Here is an 18,775-nt window from a genome sequence, read left to right as displayed (position 1 = left end):
CCACTTGAGGTTTGAACATTTTGACGTCATTTTTTTGGTAGGTAAAGGTAAAGACCATGAACAATTGTTGTCAGTTTGTTGCTTAGACCTGTGAGACTGCCTGGCCAGAGCAATAAGTTTGATGATCTAGTTGAGCAGAGGTGGGTCGGATCTGGCTGTCACAGTTTTTTCTGGATTTTCTATTTGCAGACTTCCAGAAGATAGCTGGCAAACTTAGGGCGCATTCGGTTGACGTTATTACGGATTAAGAGTACATAATGGAATAAGTTCTAAAAATTACTGACTTGTTTTAGCATCTCCTGTATGGGTTATTTTAAGAAATCTGGTAAGAATTGATAATTAAGATGAATGTAGCATTCCAATGGTCCAAAATTTCGCTGTCGAAATACTCTGAAGCTGAGAAAGGACCGTGCGAAGGTTGCTTTATATGAAGAAGGTTTCGATTTTGTTCTCAGATCAATTTTCTTTATTGTTTTGGCTTTGCATTGCCTTTCTTCGTAATTGGCCAAAAATTCTCGAGCCCTTTTCTCATAACAAATTACGCAGAAGTGAAATCAAAATTCATTTTACCTCCGTCGTTCACACACTTCTCCCGCCCTTTGTTTATCGTGTACTGTACGTATCGTGATTGGTCCTTAGACGAATGCTTTTGTTTAAAGCCAATATGCTATTGGCGGATCATTTGGAATTCGCTAAATAGGATTAAGTAGAGTGGGAAAGTAAGAAAATTGTATAATCTATTATTGAGAGATAATGAACAATTCCATTCAAGGGGAGCTTAGCATCTAAATACAGGAAAAGTTTCTGCGAGGTTAAATGTGTCATACGTATGACCTGGTAGGACGATTAAAGACTCGTTTCAGTCGAAAAGAGGGCACATGGTGCGAAGCGAAATGGCGCTACAGGACTCTACGCAAACCGCGAAAAATGTTTGTGGTAATAACTTTATTATGTAATTATTTATCTATACGGGCATTTAATTACAACCCCTGAAAAAAGCAGCTGCAATATATAGCAGCCACAAAAATATCTTGGACAAAAGGGAAAATGAAACCGGAATGCTAGGGCTCTGTATGGAACGTAGTCACTCTATAGCCGGATGGGCCACGTGACCAACTATCAGGGCGGCTACGTCCCATACTGACCCCTGACATTATTTGGATTTTCAAAGGAGCTTACCAATTGGCTATTTAAACAAACAAACAAACAAAGTAACATTAAATACGGTTATTGCTTGCAAAAGACCAATGTGGCCAAAAATGTTTCTTATCTTACAATATGCATTAACATAATCAAACGATTTTTGAGGGGAAGATGCCGCCTGCCGTTATAAAAACAGGAAATTTTTCTCGCATTAGTCCAGACGTCAATCAAAAAAGAATTAACTTTAATTCAAGAGTTCGCAGAAACGTAGTGATCATGTGCAGAAATCTGCATTTTCCCCCGCTGGATTCCCGATTGATGGTCTTAGTTTTACGTTTGAAATAATTGTAGAGCTTGGTGGCAGAATGACGGCGCTAAGAATGGCAAGGTTGAAAAGAGTTGAAGGTAGAAATTCAAAACGGGGTGGACAATTGTAAACTTCCTCTATCTTTCTTTCTTTTACCACTTAACCGGCAAAGTAATTTAAAAAAACTGCATAGTGCAAATGGTTCTGTATACCGATTAAAATGGAAAGTAAAACCAATTGTTCTAGATTTTGGTTACAGGCTCAGAACTCTGCAGAGAAACAGATGGCTCTTTGTTCGTGGCAGAACAAATACATTACAAAATATACCGATCTGACAAGAATGAAAACTCCCTGATTAGAAATTTTATATTGCTGTTTATGCGCTTTTCCAGCTTTCTTCTTCAATCCAAAGCTTTTAAATCCCAGCTTGTTTCTCTGCCCAGTTACTCATAGTACGCTGATTACTGTGAAGGGGTGTGGTCAGTTTTAGAGGTGAAGCAAAAAAGCCCCGAAGAAGCTACCAGTAGGATCCATTAGATAACGCTTCGTGTAAGGATTACGAACAGAAATGGTGCCGTTAGCCTTAACATGAAACACGCCACCATGGTACTTTGTGTGGTACTGCCGAGAGTTGGAGTCTTTTGAAGTGATACTTTCCATACTGCTCATCACTATTTCGCCACTGATGTAAGTGTCGTGAGCCATCTGAAGAGTTTCCTTACCACCGTCGGCATAGTACATTTGGCTGTATATGAAGTAGTAACCGGTTCTTTTTACCTTGATTTCTCCCCTGGTCTCTTCATACTCCATGCTGCCTGACTTGTGTTTCACATTCCAATTAATTATACGATGAAGATCTGAAAGCATTATAACCTGACAGTTAGAATCAGTATTACATAAAGTGCAACCCTGATATAACGAAGGGCCAAGGGAGTGGAAAAGTTTGTTTGCTATAACGAGGCTTCGTTATATCGAGGTTCTCAGTTGTCATATACCATAAAATTCCGAAAATAAGCCCCGGGGCTTATATTTTTCAAAGGCCCTTTTTGAGGGGCTTATTTTTGGAGGGGCTTGTATTCGGAGGGGTTTATCTAGGGAGGGAAATTTGCGTTCCAAAATTGCAATTGATTGGGCTAGCCTTATAGTTGGAAAGAAATTTACCGTTTTTGCTTTGTTTTGCTTTGTATTTGAGGGCAATTTCCAAGTACAAGCCCCCGGGGGGGCTTATATTCGGACAGGCGATTTAAAGGAGGGTTTTTTGCGTTACGAGTTTGGGGGGCTTATACACGGAGGGGCTTATTTTCGGAATTTTACGATATTTTGCCATAACTGGGCAAAAGAAAAGCGTTCGTTATGCCGGGACTTTGTTAAACAGAGGTTCGTAATATGGAGGTTCCATCGTATAATTTCTTAAAATCAACACGCACAAACTTTTTCAAACTGCTAGCTCTTCACAACCGCAATACCCCTTCACGCAGGAGGTTTTAGAGGGCTTCTTCACTCGTTCCCTCCCCACGAAGGAACGTTTGCCTGGGAGGCTACTACTGCAGGAAACACCCATTATATACTACATGAGAAGAGCAGAGAGTTCTGAACATTTAAAACGTCTTATGTTGATTATCTGAAGCATTTGCATAGAACGACACACTTTAACAATTCAGAACAATTGAGCAGCTTATCTCCTTCGTGCCTAAAGACTTACAATCATATGTTGTGTTTCTTCCTTTGCCGACCATGTGGATGCTTTCGTTCATCTGAAATACAAGGTATGATCTGAGTCTTGCATGCCTAAATCCTCATCATAGGAAATATTTATACTGACCCATTTTGCTCAAACTACACTGTAACAAAAACCGTTCTATCTTTTTATCTTCAATGACTGTTGTCGCCAGAAACGAATGCATTGATTCCGTACCCACCTGACAATCCTTTGTTGCTCTGGCGTTAAACCTGTTACAAATCTTGTCATCGTCAAAACAACATTGAAAGAGGGTTCGCTTTCCTTTAGCAAAATGTTGTATGATCTGTGTGTTATTTTTTCCCGCAAATAAATAAATTAACAAATTGTCGCACGACGCTCAAATAAAGAATTTCATGGGACAGGTCACCTAGGTCAGTATAATGTTGTTAGGGTACTATGGCACGTTCTTGAATCCAAATCAATAGTTGTTGCCAAGTGTACGAACTACCATGTCTTCGTACACTTGGAAAAACAACTGACAAAGAAAACATGTATCATTTTCTTGTGTCCGCGGACATTGCTATTCTTTTGCTGCTCTGCTGGATCCCTGTTACATGTCCCTGATCTGTAGTGCGCTTGATTTGTCCCTGTTACACGTTTTTTCGTCGCAACAGGACCATTCACCTCTCCCAACCGTAAGTTTGCTGAATGTGATGGACTTCGATCGTACTTGAAGTGCATGTCATCTGTACTCGAAACCTCATCTGCTCATCTCCAGAATAAATCTTTGAGCATTGATTCTCCTTATATGTCTGCCTCTCGAATAATGAGACTTTCAGGAGAAATTGGAGGCTGATCATTATTATAAGAAAGCACCTGTGTGTAATACTCACCAAAAGACCAGGTGGGCCGGGCGGTCCAGGTGGCCCTGAAAGGTAATTCAGAGAAATTAATGGCTGAATCACGATGTTATCTTTTCGGGTTTAAAAAACTTAAATTTTTGCGAGCATCTAACCTTTTAAACGTAACCTGGCCTATCGAGACAAAATTGAACCCTGAGGTACTTTCTATTTGAGAAATACTGAGTTCTTGATTTCAATTGAACTTGAAATTATCACAGTTCACAGTAAAGTTGGCGTCCGCCAGGAAAGGTACGACTGGCTATAGTCCACGTTTTGAATGTGATTCTTATTTTATGGTCTGATAATAAGCAGGACACTTTGGTATTACCGAGCTTGTTTCTTGGTATTGCCTGTTTCACTTTAAACTGTTTTTCTTAGAATGTTTTAACGAGCAAAATTTGTGAGTAACAGATGGTTGTTTGTAGCCTGCGAATACAGCCGTTTCTCCTAGCTTCTCGCCGCCAGGGACGCGTTTCGCCAGGAGGAACGTCTGCGACTCAGGACAGAAATTCCATATTGATGACGTAAATCAATGTTTAAATAATAAATCCGGTAGTCATGGGATTCCAAATGTAAATTTGTTTTATTTTATGTTTCTCCCAGTCGATTATGGTAGAGTTTTGTGATCTTTTGCGAACGAGCTCCAGCAAACCTCAGGTTTTTTTTCTATTTGCCGTTTTGTAATGGGTTAATCACGTTTACACTTGACCTTTGTGGCCTTTTGTCTTTTGTCTGTCATTCGTAAACAATGGGTGAAACAATATAACTACTACGTCGACCAATCAGAGCTTCCGGACAAATTTTACGTCATCAGTATGGAATTTCTGTCTCTAAGTCGTAGACGTTTCTCCTGGCGAAACGTCCTTGGCGGTGAGGAGCAAAGAGAAATGGCTGTATTCGCAGGCAAGTTTGTTTGCCGGTTTGGAGTTTATGAAAGTGAAATTGTCAATACTTAATCAGAAAATAACAGAGGTAAAACCCCGGGGTAGTTAATCTAAACCTATAGCTATACCTTGAGGTCCCTGTGGTCCTTGTTCGCCTCTCATACCTGCTGGGGAAAGCCGTTTTTATTAATCTTGTTGAAGGGAAACTAAACCCCAGGGCCGGGTTGTTCAAAGCTGGGTTTAGATGACCCAGGGTTAGTGGGAAATTTGAATTCAGATTTGAAAGATTAAAAAGTAAATTTAGTTCAATCTTTCTGTCAGCAAGTTGATGATTGGATACTCTTAATAATAACAGAGGAAATTGTCCGAGAAAATGCTTTTGAACAAAAGAAAAAGAAACCCGTAAGTTAGCCTCCCACATCACGCAGACCTTCCTTTGTAACGTTCATGCAAACCTCTATTGCTCAGAATTTACCACAACTAAGAGCTTTTCAAGAGAAAAATGTAACCACCTTCCCATTTCTTCTTGACGTGCAACTGCATCAACTCCCTGCTGGGATAATTTGTGTCTTTTCTTTGGCAGCTATACAGTTATTTGGTGTATTTCAAAATATTGCTACCGAAGAGTCTACTGTATTCAGGACCTCCACTTTAGTGGATATTATAAATTGTTACATCATGAAAAGGTTCAAGAAAAATATTTCACGTATATTAATTCCTTACAAACGGGCAGCCTAATGAAACCCTCGGGACTGAGCTTATCCTGTGATTTAAGCAAAGCAACTATTTTCACCGCTCACCTCTCTTGCCTTTGCAAACTAAAAGAAAAAATGGAAAAACAGCGTTACTTAAGTCAGATCAATTTCAGTGATGGTGCCTGGATTTACACTTGGACACAAAGTAAATAAGTTTTACCCTTAAGCTCCTAAGGTAGACCGACATTTAGTTTCTTTTCTTCGAAATACTGCGCATGCGTAAGGAGCTGTGTCGCGGGATTTATCAAAATATTCAAAAACAGGGTAGACTGCCACAAAATTTAGCAAAATATAAAAATAACAGCTTAAAACGGAGAGGAGGCTCGGATGGACAAATTTAAAAAAAGATTCGGAAACGGACTGCAATTGTTATTTCTGTGAAAACTTATTAGCGCAACAGGTTTTCAAAGTTCATTTTTCTTGTTCTTTGAAACGTTTTAGAATACCGTAAACTTCCGATTATAAGCTTCCCCCGCCCCCTCAGTTTATAGGCCCATCTACCACTCAAAAAAAAATACATCCGGTTACAAGCGCGTCCTGTAGCTTGTATTGAAATGAATTCGACTTTTTACGACGTTTTGAAGCTCAAAAAAGCGATCAAATTCAAAAAGTATTTTGATCAGCTCTGCTCTGTGGCTTGTTTTGAAACACTTCTTTTTAGTCTGGTTACGATTTCTGGAAATACGCAAACTGATTTTAGGATTTCACTAATTAAAAGGTTCACACATAACGGAGAGTGCTTAATAATAAAGCTACTTATGATCTTACCTTTTTTACACTTGTAACCTGTAAAGAAAAATTAAGGAGTTTGAGTAAGAAGCTGTTCTGTATAAATGCAAGGTAGAATTTTCTTTTATCCCATCTTGTAGTGTACGAGCCGGAGCTGGAGATCAGTTTTTTTTTTTCGATTAATAATAGCGTCCCAAGAATAACTGGAGAATTTATTATTCAACCCGTGATTATTTGTGATAGAATAACATTTGAACACAACGGCAAGGTGAATTGCTCTCAAGAACAGTGAGCAACTACTCTTTCTCACTATTAAAACATTGGGCCAGCATAAAGTACAGTTTCAAACAAACACCGACCGGGCAACCACGCGAAGTGTGAATTCAAATCCAACACCGAGAGCGTATTGTCGAGAAAATACTGTTTATCGTTCTGAACTTCACGGTATTCAATGTTAGCTAATGTTAAGAATGGTTGAACCGTAAATAAGCTAGGCGACACTTACTACTTATCAAGAAAACGAAAATATCAGCCTCACAACTTTACTAATGTAGTACAATTGGCAGACCTCATTTCAGGGACAAAGAATGCGATCTTGACGCGTATTCCTCTTCCTTTTTTCCAACCGAAATGGCGGGTGCATTCTTATACTATATATGCGTCACATCGCGCTTGCCACACGCCTCGCAATCCATGTTGGCGCACTTACTGAGCCGTCATTTTGTTTTCCCGCTCCAAAGATCTCGGTTCCGCGTTGCGGTTGTGAGTGTGTGCACAAATGGAGAATGTCCGTGGAGGGCCCTCTCATCAAATATTAATCATTATTACGTTTAACCTGCAGGGTTAAGACCTTGTAAAGAAATTATGTGACAGAAAAGGCGCTTTAAGAGAACATTGGAGCTTGTTCAAGGAACCTTGGTATGTAAAAGTTGTTTTGAATTAAAACCTTAGTGATCCATTTATCCTCAGGGGGGTTTCATGATCACTAATGACCGTGTAAGATTAACATTTGAATGTAAACGATTAAATTGACCATGGGCTAAAGGGCGACCATTATCAATACGTATCGACCGCAAAATAACAGGAAGTGGACTACTGTGATCCAAGAGGCTTTCCAAGGCGCAAAGGAAATATTTCTGGTGGTTTCCCACTTTTTTTCGTTAATTTTAATTATTAGGGAGCTTAAGCAGCCACGACGACGACCACAAGGACAACTTCAAAAAAACAATAGGTTTACTGATAAAAACAAAAGCTCTGCACGTGCATCACGCTTTTTAGTACATTTTTTTGACGTCCAGCGCAGAGTACTACGTGAAACCTCCTTGTTTGACGTTTTATGGAGGACGTAGACATACGACGACGAATTTTCCTTCCTCTTTTTGAACCTGAATAAAATCCTTAAGAATTCAACTCCAGGAAAAGTCGCCTGCATTTGACATATTGAGCGGGTCCAAATAGACGCGATTAAGTTTGAAAGAACGCAAATTCATTTTTTTACCGACGTTTTCACTACCGTAGTCGTCGTCCTTGCTTAAGGTCCCTAATATATCGATAGTGGACGCTTTTGAGTATACTTCAAATCTAACAGTTGTGAGAAACATTTGAAAGTAAAACATTAATTTTTAAAGAATGGCGGAGTACAAAATATGCGGAAGTAGTTAAACTGCACTGACAAAAGATGTTGCAAACGTCTCTGCACTTGTCGCTGATCTACTCTCTCTGTAAGACTCTGTTGCGTAATTTTCAGCCGTCCAACGAACAAAACTACTTTCTTAAGAGTATGAACTTGCCATTTCTTTCTTTCTTTCGTTTTCGGTTAGTAAGAAGATGGCAACACGTGTACCGTTTAAACGGCTTGGAAACTAAAATTTGATAGCATTTTGTTTTGAATAAGGGTATGGGCATGATTTTCAGTTGAACATGCCTAGCGAGCGTAAAAATGGCCTCCAGTCTGAGGATTAATGAGAGAGGGAAAATTTTATATATTTAGGCATGACAAAATTCAAGGGAACATTGGTACTTAGAAATAACATCTCATAGGCATGGAAAAAATGGGTTCATGCCCTCGCAGCCCAAAATTGACCCAGCTAAACTTAGGTCCCAGATCTCTCGCCGGGTTAATAATTCATTCCCAGTTTTAGCTCCTCCGGTTTGGCATGCCGGGCATGCCGATGGTGAAGCCAGTTGGTTTGGCATGCCCGGCATGCCAGGCAAGAAATTGGCATGCCCAGCGAGACTGATTTTGATGTTCGCTTCAGCATCATATCCTGAGAATCACATATAATCGCCAAATATATCTTAGGGAGCTTGAAGTTACAGGTTTCATGCCTGGCAATAAATGCAGATTATAACAAAAAAAGTCATGTTTGTCACAATGTGTGTCACGGGATCGACTGGCAAAACTGAAGACAGAAGCCTGGATTTATAAATAAAAAGCACAAGAAAACAACATTATTAACTTAACTTGCAATCAAAGATTAATCCTTTTATTTCAAACCGATACTGATTTAAATTTGATCGCGGAAAAGCGTCTTAAACAATAAGATAACAAATCTTCTCAGTATAAACTTATTCATGCTTAAGTTTTATCGCGTCGGAATGTTTCCCGGTCAACAGCATTAAAAGACTGGTGAAAATTAACCTTACCAGGTCGTTCAAGTCAGTACGAGAGTACGACGTTAATACTGCAAAGACGTTCTGATTTGGTGAATTTGGACTGCCTTCTGAGAGAGATTTTGCTTAGTTTTTCAGCGCGCTTCTTGTCGGCTATGCGAATCTCACAAACTGTTTTACTCCTTGCTGACGATAGTCCTTTGAGCAACGTCATCTGCGTCATCCGAAGATACCCCGAGCACGCACGAAATCGGCCGAATTTCCGCAGAAGTGTTTTCGGATGACGATGAATCTAGTTTGTTGTAGCGTGGCAGTTGTGGCGTCGCGATGTCGTCATGTCTCTTCGCACTTGTTTGTCTTTTTTTTTTCTGCGGTGCATGGTTTAGATGTTGGTGAATGCTGGACAAGAAATGGATTCTGCGAGAGACTGTAAGTACAAATTTAGTATTAATTTGGTAAAGAAAAAGCCTGAATATCGAACAAATCCCGTGAATTATCCTTTTGGCATTCAGTTTATCTTGCTGTTGAGCGTGGCTAAGAAATTCGGCATAAGTGGTTGTCAACTCGTTCACTTCGGATTGTTTCTGTTTGTATGTCTTGTAATCTTCTTCTGCTGCTAAGAAGACTAGAGAAAACTTCAAAAATATAGAGACCAAAGCTAAAAAAAGTCAGATCTAATTTTATAGCTCGAGTATAATTATTTTTGGCACCCACGGTCATATTTTTTCACTGTACTGGTGAAGTTACTTATTTTTGCTGCATAGTTTGACTGTTGTTTGAAAGACAATAAAACGGATATTACAATCACTTTTGGAGACAAAATAAAATATCCGTTAATCAAATGCCAAAATCAGATTTGGATTTCGCTTTAAAAAAATGAACATGCTGCAGGTGTCAATGCAAAGTTGTAAACAACTCAATATAAACAGTCTGTGAATGTGTGTTTAGGTCCACAAAACTAATTTTTCTTTTGGACATCTCATCCAAGCAAAGTCTTAAGGCTTACATTGCTTGTCTACGGGTGTACTACAAAAAGCTTTGCTACAGTAAGCCTCTGAGAGGCGATTCTGGTAAATTTATAGGACGCTAAAATGCAAATAATTCTAAGCTTAAACAACCTGGCTGGGTCCGACTTTTGAGTTACAAAATGTTCACGTTTGCCGGCTCTACTTTAAATGAACATGGTTTTTGAAATGATTTTGTACTATTTTAACCCAGAAATTATGATTGGGTTATAAAGCTTTTAAAACGGACGAAAACTAAGCTAATAAACATGTTCAATGTCAAAAAACTAAGATTTAGTCGCTTTTTCAACTTTGCTTTGTGGGCCGAAAAATTTACCTTTACGCAAAAACAAAAGCAAACATTGAGGCTTTTATTCGACATATTTTCTGAGAATTTTATCTGATCAATTTAATGTCACTAGCATTGTTTTCGTAAAGGAATTTTCCTAATTATATGAGCTTTTAATTTAATAATTTTGATACTCTATATACTTCTCATTTGATAGCTTCACTTTTTTATCCACCGATTGAGAAACAAATTCGCTCTCGTGAAATCCTATTTTATGACCTATTTATTAGAACTCTAGGTAACATACAAAATGATGTAACAGGACAGGCTTTAACCTTTGGTCTTAATTTATTTTTTCTTCGCAACCCCTAATCAGTTGACGGGCCGTGAGAGAATATCGCCACAAAAAGATGCGAAAAAGTTTTCGCTGAGTTTCCTTTACATATTCCGGCTTTATATGGGTCTACACCTTACCTGCTTAAAAATGAAACTGTTGTTCAATTAAGTGTCAGTCAAACTCTGTATAATCTTGACTTGCAAATCCAAATGCAAAGGTTTATTTCGCGGTAGAAGAGCGTGTAAACATCATCGAACAACGCAATGTAAATTGGCTAATGTGAAACCACGTTTCTTTCACTTTATATACCATGTATTTATCTCAATTGCACACTCTTGTGAAATTAGCCTCAGACAATTAGTTGCGACCTTTAACAGACTCAACAAGCCAGTATGAAAATATCTTAAGAGAAGCTGAGCTCTACATGTTCTATTTCTTTTTTTCATATTGCCCTTGCATGTGTTAACATTCCATTTCTTTTTTGTTACAGGTAACTTCCAGACATGACGAGGAGATAATTACTTTTCTAGAGAGCAATTCTTTGATACTGTCAGTTATTACTGACTTACTTTGAGTTAAAAACAAAGAACACAGACACTGGTAATGACACAAAAACATTAATCCCTGGCAAGCCTACAAAACAAGAAAGAGGAACTCAGATTCCTTATCAAAATGTGTAACAAGACAAAAACAGCTTTTCTAACGTAGGGAAAATTGCGTTAAAGAGATTTGTAATTGCAACGTTATATTCAAGCACACTGCATTGTCAAACATCATAATTTACTGAATAATGAACAGTGATTTTGGGGCTTAGCTCAGTTTGTAATGAACTTTGAAAGATATTCTATAACCTTGTATTTTTAAAAGCTTTAAAGGAACATAGATGCATTTTATTATACAATGAAAATAGTCTCTGTCTCTCTTTTTACAGATTTCAGTCAATTCCATTTTATTCGCAATGTGAAATGGGAATCCTATTAAAGACTCATTAAAAGGGGTGAGGAGTTTTTACAATCCCCCAACAGGTCATCTCCACGATGACGCTGTTTTATTACTACGGCAGAATCCCTTAGGGTTTTACTTTCTTGTGAAAATTAGAGCTTTTGTTATTTAAACTTCGCTGGGACAACCAAATCTATGAAAATGAAAGGAATAGCAATGACGTCATCGTGTAACCGTACATCAAAAGATAAGAATTGTGATCTGTTTAGTTTTTTTTTTTTTTAGCCAGGCTTAAAATATCTGTAGATTCAAGGAATTATAACCTGTGCGTCGAGAGCATGCCAGAGACCGATTTTGGCATGCCCGGCATGACCCAGATTATGGCACGCCCGGCATTCCAGAGAATTTAGCATGCCGGGCATGTCAGAAAATTTGACATGCCCGGCATGCCGGAGATTTTGCTGGGTATGAATTACTTATTACTAGAACCTAGGCTTCTCGCGGCCTGGGTGAGAAGGTCACAGAACCTCTTCACCGGCGAAAATTGTCTGATTGGTCGACGCGCGACCACGTGACATTGCCAAATTCAAAATGGCGGCAATACATTCATCGTTTGTTTATTCCAGTGGAAAGAAGTGAAATTGCGGCTTAATATGAGTTGCAAATGCATATACGGATATTTTTAGAATAGCCTAGACTTTTTATTATCCTTTTTCACCTATTCCTATGGGATTCGTTCCCTGTGATGCTCGCGTTTTGGCCGGTTTACCGGATTCAACTTTGCACTCTTCACGATCACGAAGGACAACAATATTTTAGATGAAAGCCGGGTCACTAGAAAGAACGGCCTTTGTTCACAGCTCTATGCAGCAGAGAAATAAGACACTATGGGTCCTTTGAAATTGCTTAGACACCTGGAAGTTATTTTATTACTTTTTTTACCGAAAAGATAAAGCAAAATTATGTCTTCTCCAGCAAGCTAGACTTTCTAATTTATAAAAAAAGGTTGAACATGAGCTAAATGAACTGTAGTGTCTGCATTCATGTTCTTTTCATCGATATTTTAATATCAAAACTTTAAAGCCGTCTATGACCGAGCAGGTTTTTTTTTTCTTTTTTTCTTTTCAATGGTTACTGTGCTTGATCTGAATAAGATAATGAAATTTTTAAAATTAGGGCAATACTATATATAAAAGAAGAGAACTTTGATTGCAAATATGTTAGTTGGAAAAAATACTGATTATACTACATGATCTTTTTACTATATAGGTTAGAAAAGTGATGAGTAGTCAAAAGTGCTACAAAGGAGTAAAAACCCAGATCTTTCCATTAATAAATTTTATTGACACTGTCAGGGACATATACTTTGCTTGAATACACATTTGTTCTTCAAAAATCTTGTTTGTGAAGCTGCACTTTGTTTGATTCAGGATCAATCAATCTTTTCTGAAGAGAAATGAACAATAAAGTATGTTAGCATGTCACTACTTCAACACTGCCTTAGCCAACAACTAAGAAGAAACTCAACTTCATATAAAAAAAACAAAGTGAAAAATACTTCACTGTAACATTAAATTCATGCAAAATGTAGACCTGATGAGAAGTTTATAGGAAAAGAAACAAATGATAATTACAATGAAACTATAATGTTTGAATGAGATCTGTATTTGAGAGTTCTCTCATAATTCTGACAGAAGATCATAACAGGAAACTGCATATCCTACACAACTGCATTCATCAACATGATCCAACTAAAATTTCATGAAGACTAAAATTTTACTCCAAACTTTAAACTCCTGTAAGGTTTTTCCCAGGTTTGAATCACATTGAATGCATATTTAAACAGTAATTAGATCTGTGAAACATTAGAACGGTGCAATGTCATGGAAGGTCTGGGACATTACTGAGACTCTAACAAAATCCTTTGGTGCAAGTTCCAAAGCCGCCTACTTTTATTTTATTATGAGCCTGCTACTTAAAAACTTTTTGACAGCCCTGATATTGCACAGTAAATAAACACTGTTGGATATACACATGCAAGCGGTCCATGACCATCATGCTACCTATCCCTTAATCAAAAAACCTACAAATCGCCTTTTGCTGACTTTTTCACCTGATTTTGCATTAAATAGCCAGATTTGGTTGTTTTATGCTGAAAAGTGGATTTTTCTCAAAAAGCTTGGTACTTTGCTTACAGCTACAGTGTACATTGTAGAGCAGTCCCCTTTTACTACGGCCCAAAGACTGGACACAGTGAACTCAAATGCTGTATTATGGAATAATTCTAAGTTGCATTTATGCTGTAGTAGCTAATAACATAAGATGTAAGAACCTGTGTTCCTGTGTTTCAGAAAGATGTAATACTATGTGACCTCATGATGGAACTTGAAGAAAGGAAATGCATATTATTTTTAAGTTACATGTATTTTCTTACCCTTTTTTTAAGTTATGTAAATTGGTCTTTTGTTGAAGAAAATGAAACAATGTCAAAAATTAATGTTTTGCTGTGCATGCATCAGTCATGTAACCATGAATTTGACAAAGGTTTGGAATTGAAAACTGGACAAGTTTGTACTTGATGTACCAAATATCTCACCGGCTGAAACTAACCAGCATGATGTGCCAATTTTTGGCTCTAGCTGACATCGTAAATAAGAAAACCCATATTTTGGAAAGCATTTTTTGGCAAAACAAGAACTGATTATGCGTATACATATTATAAAACTTAAAAGTACTCAATCACAATTAATAAATACATAGTACAGGTAAACCCCCAATGCTAGCAATCTTCTGTGACCCAAAGAGGGCAAGTATGCTGGTGTAAAAAAATAATAATAACTCCAAGGATTGCTCTACAGAGATATAACCATCCCTTTTCAGGGCTGTCATTATTGCAGTTAATTTATAATTTTCTGTTCTTTTTGTGTATGGCAATGTATGCTAAAAATAAAAGAAAAAATAATATTTATGCTGAGATACAAAATTAACTGTGCACAACATACACGTATACATAGATTAACATCCAAAGAATTCTAAGTGAAATACAGAGGGGCAAATTATTATGGAACAATCCACCTGAAAACATTAATGCCATGGCTGATTAAAAAAGATGTCTAAGTACAAGTACAGAATAACTTCCAGCAAACGTTCAGGAAATAGTTTAAATTGTAATATAAGGTGCCAAACATGATAGGGCCATTTTTGTTCTCACTTAAAAAAACAACTTTTTGCACGCATAATGCATGTACGGTCCCTAGGGAAAATACTATTTTTTTCACTTTCGATCGATCAAAATCGTGTCCCATTTGACACACATTCTAAAGAGAAAACGCGCTGATTTAGATTTAGCGGTCTTCCTATTAATTATAATTATAATGATTATTATTCTGTTGCTCAAACGGCCCTCCACCAGCTGTACCTTTCAATTTTCTCTTGTGTTGGACTGTGGGGCGAGAAACTTTAACCTGAGCATAAAATGCCAGCGAAGCTTAATAAATAAAAATTCGAATGTTTGAGGATACACTGAACTAGACTTCCAGAGGGTCCCTGAACTTCAAAGATGCAAGTCGATATTTGGTACGAAAACGGTCCACACGTTTAACACAACTGCCGCTTCCGTGCACAGCGGTACAAGCTAATTTATATACATAACAAAGCCCAATAATTTTTCTTTCACTTCTTTACAATTTCCTGTTGTACCGATGTGCACGAAACTAACAGTAAGCATAGAAAGTCAAAATTACCCACCTTTTTGGCATGCCTTTCGCACCCATGCCGGCGATTGCAAAGCCAATATCTCCGACAAATACCCACCACTGGGTTTGTCCGCCGTTTCCAAGGCGCTACATTTTCTAGAGAAAACATTCCACTCAAAACTTTCACCAAAATGTTTTTTGATCTCTTACTATGGCAAGAAAACCACAACGCTATCACTGTCAAAAAAACAGCCATTATTTTTTTCATCTCAATCGGCATTTTTGCCTCAGAGCCAATGACATTGCGCGAAATAGATCACGTGCCATTTTTAGTAGAGCATGCGCAGACATTTTTCGCCGGTGAACAGAACCTCAAATTATGCTTACAGGGCATGCGAAATTCTGTTGCATGCCAATTTCAATGCAAACCCACTCTGGGGCCACCCCCTCTATTACCAGTGAGCAAATCATTGACGATAGGCATGGGAAAAATCCTTGCATGCTAACCAACATTGAAAACGTAGCAGAAATGTCCTCAATTGCTGAGTCATGCCCTAGGGGAGGCTTTAAAATACAGAATTTCCTGACATGGATGAGGGAATTTTCCGTAAACAGCATGTGATCGTGCCGGCTAGGACGTATTGCCTCCGTATTGCCCCTTTTTACAGCTAGCTAGGCTCATTTTTAGGTTCCATGGCCTGAAATGACGAAATATTCATGCCCTAAAAGTAAAAAGTCCAAAAACGTCCTCGAAATTTTAGTTTCCAAGCCGTTTTTATTGCGGAAGGAAAGGTTTACTTCTATCGGTATTGCAATTCTCCCAACGATGTTAACAAACCTGGTATAAGCATAACGATGAGAATGCCTATTTTGATCACTTTGGGGGCAATTAAAACAGGGTGAGATTATTTTTCGTTGAAACTAAGCAACAGTGATAGGGTCTTAAGGTCTCTAACGTAAAGTTTTTTCGACGGAAATGTTTCAGTTTGTGGCAATGGAAATTCCTGTAAAATGGCTCCTAGTCTTACTAAAAATTACTATACCAGAACCTGACTTTGGCTGAGGACTACCTATTAGATAGATGTTGTCTCACGCTTCAAACTTAAAATCGTTGGCGATATTTTAAGTTTGGCAATGTCATTTGGGAAAATTCAGTAGTTTGCTCACGCTTCGGACACTGAATTTGTCCTTCAATCGCTGTTCAAAGGCCATTTGTGCATCGGCGAGTGAATCTTGGTGACTCTAGAGTAGTTTACAAGAAAACGTGAGAAAAATATCGTGATGTTTCTCTTTTAATAAAAAGTAAACGAAACACTTTATTTCACCTGTCGGGTGTGGAACACCTCCCATTTGGCGTTTATCTCTTGACTGAAGGGAACTGAAAGGCGTCTGCTGAAACAAAACACAGTCAGGTTACTTTGCGTTCATTCAAATGAAAACATTAGCTTATGCATAATTTTATCGTACAAAAGTCGCTTTTGTTTTTGCAGCGATTTCTACAGATCTTAAAAGTTATCAACGTACCTTACTGGTGAGCTTTCCATGCACACCTCGATCAGTTTCACTTACACTTTTTGCTTCAGAACTCTTAATACTTGTTAAACTTAGTTCCAACTTGTAGACGCGAGCTGAAAGTTCGATTGTCTTTGCCTCCAGTGTTTGAATTCTTGTAGTCTGTGTCAATACCAAGCGATAAAGAGTCACCATAAAAACCGAGACCAGTACAACATAGATCGCTGCCATAAAGATCAGGAGCGAAATCCAATTAAAGCAGCGAGCGCGTTGCTTGGAACCTTGTTCCATGGCGATCAGTTTGTACGAGAAGAACCGATGACTTGTCTTGTTTTAAGTCCCGGGTGATCTGTCACGAAGCGCGCCAAGTGCTACTGTTTGATTTATTGGCTCCGCTTGGCTAAGCATTTATACTCCAAGTTTCTCAGAAACTTGAGCCTCAGTTTTTGAACAAACAGGAAAACTCCTTGAATAGAATGTTTTAACTGAAAATACCGTTTTTCCGGACGCTCCTTTTTTTCCCGGTACCTCGCTTTCTTTTTCGGCGATTAATCCCAAGCTTAAACTAAAATCTGAATTCTACGTTCTGGTGATCTATTTGTTATTATCCTTTCACGTTTGAAAATGTATATGAAAGGGCCTGCACAATCAGTTTATTCAATTGCAACTTAAGTTTTTCCTTCTCAATACAGTTTTTGGCTTTTTAAAGTACTATTTTTTAGCTATACAAAATATATATTTGACCCAGTCTCTCAATTGTTCATTTTTATGGAAAAGCTCCTTATTCAACGTCACGCGTATTAAAGAATTAAAGCACTTCAGGTTTTTGCACAGTGGGGCGAATTATAGGATCTCCTGCGAAAGGCCCTTTCGTAATTATTGCCGACTTCCTTTTCTCGTCTAAATAAATGACTTCATCAGATTGTGTACTAATCTGTCTGTAAACTGTCTTTTTAATTCAGCCATTGGTACTTCCTTCATAAATATTTGTTTTAGATAATTAAAAGACACCTATATCCACCCGGGACCGGTGTAATGAAGTGACAGGGTCGCCCCTGTACTGATAGGCAGAAGGTGTGTTTGACAGTTTCTGCAGTTCTAGGACTGGAATACTTTCCTAAAACATTAACAACGTAATTAACTTCCCCTCAATTTGGAAAGATTTATGTTCAGTTTCTATTATCGGCATTTATGACGTCGATATTTTAATTCAGGACAGTAAGAAAAAATTACCTAAAAAGGAAACTGAGCGACTAGCTCTGAAAGCTAGACAACTTACAGTGCGCGTCAAATTTACAGGTGTGTTTGGTCGTAACGGAAGAGTGGAATAGAACGACTCGAAATCGAAACTTTAAGATTTTCTTAAAACCGGGAAGTGCTATGTGTTGGTGGAATATGGGGTCCCTTTTTCGAGGTAAAATGTTGCTACGAATGTAACAAATGACTGGACGAAATACGACGACATAAGGTTCGTTTTTAAGGAGTGCTTAACTATTTTCCACCCATAGATTCACCTCTTTAGTTAACAAAGGGATACTGGCCAATAAACAGACAGCAAAAGACCTCTTTAGCGTTTATGTTTTGTTTCCCATTGTAGACCATGTGGCATTTAAGGAACTGATTCTTTGGAGCCTCGTCCTTTTCATATGTATACGCACGCACAACGGGCAATTTCCCTTGAAAATGACCTACATTAGGAAAAAAAGAGAATTGAACTCTTTAAAAAGAGGTCTATTTTCCATTATATTGTCTATACAGTTTTCGCGCATAGCCGGAAATAACGTCAAAATTTTCAAAACTCAAGTGGAACCACGAGCCGCAGATGAGTGGCTTCACCGTGCAAACTTTCTAACATTTTGACGTAGCATTGATGTCATAGCTGTTGACCAATAAACGGGCGACAGCTTATTTATTGTTGAATGTTCTACCAACATTTCGCCGTTTGTCCATGTCAGGATTGTCAAGTGCAACCAAATATAATG

At 38.1% G+C, this 18,775-nt stretch overlaps 1 protein-coding gene and 1 long non-coding RNA gene across 2 annotated transcripts in view; one reads left to right on the top strand and one right to left on the bottom strand.

Annotated features, from left to right (window-relative positions):
- LOC140951187 (uncharacterized) overlaps window positions 1-18,775 on the top strand; it is a 70,015-nt gene that overhangs the window by 43,998 nt on the left and 7,242 nt on the right. The gene's annotated exons all lie outside the window — the stretch shown is intronic.
- LOC140950665 (uncharacterized) lies at window positions 1,937-17,162 on the bottom strand. The gene is made up of 8 exons (XM_073399913.1): window positions 16,806-17,162; window positions 16,607-16,673; window positions 6,441-6,458; window positions 5,718-5,735; window positions 5,046-5,081; window positions 4,025-4,059; window positions 3,153-3,204; window positions 1,937-2,307 (listed from the first exon to the last, which is right to left on the bottom strand). Exons 1-8 carry the CDS (start codon window positions 17,082-17,084, stop codon window positions 1,937-1,939), a joined length of 876 nt encoding a protein of 291 aa, XP_073256014.1. The 5' UTR covers window positions 17,085-17,162.

The sequence above is a fragment of the Porites lutea genome, chromosome 10, assembly GCF_958299795.1.
Source record: "Porites lutea chromosome 10, jaPorLute2.1, whole genome shotgun sequence".
Lineage (NCBI taxonomy): Eukaryota > Metazoa > Cnidaria > Anthozoa > Scleractinia > Poritidae > Porites > Porites lutea.
The sequence above is the reverse complement of the archived record's forward strand: the minus strand, read 5'-3'. Positions and strand labels throughout refer to the sequence as shown.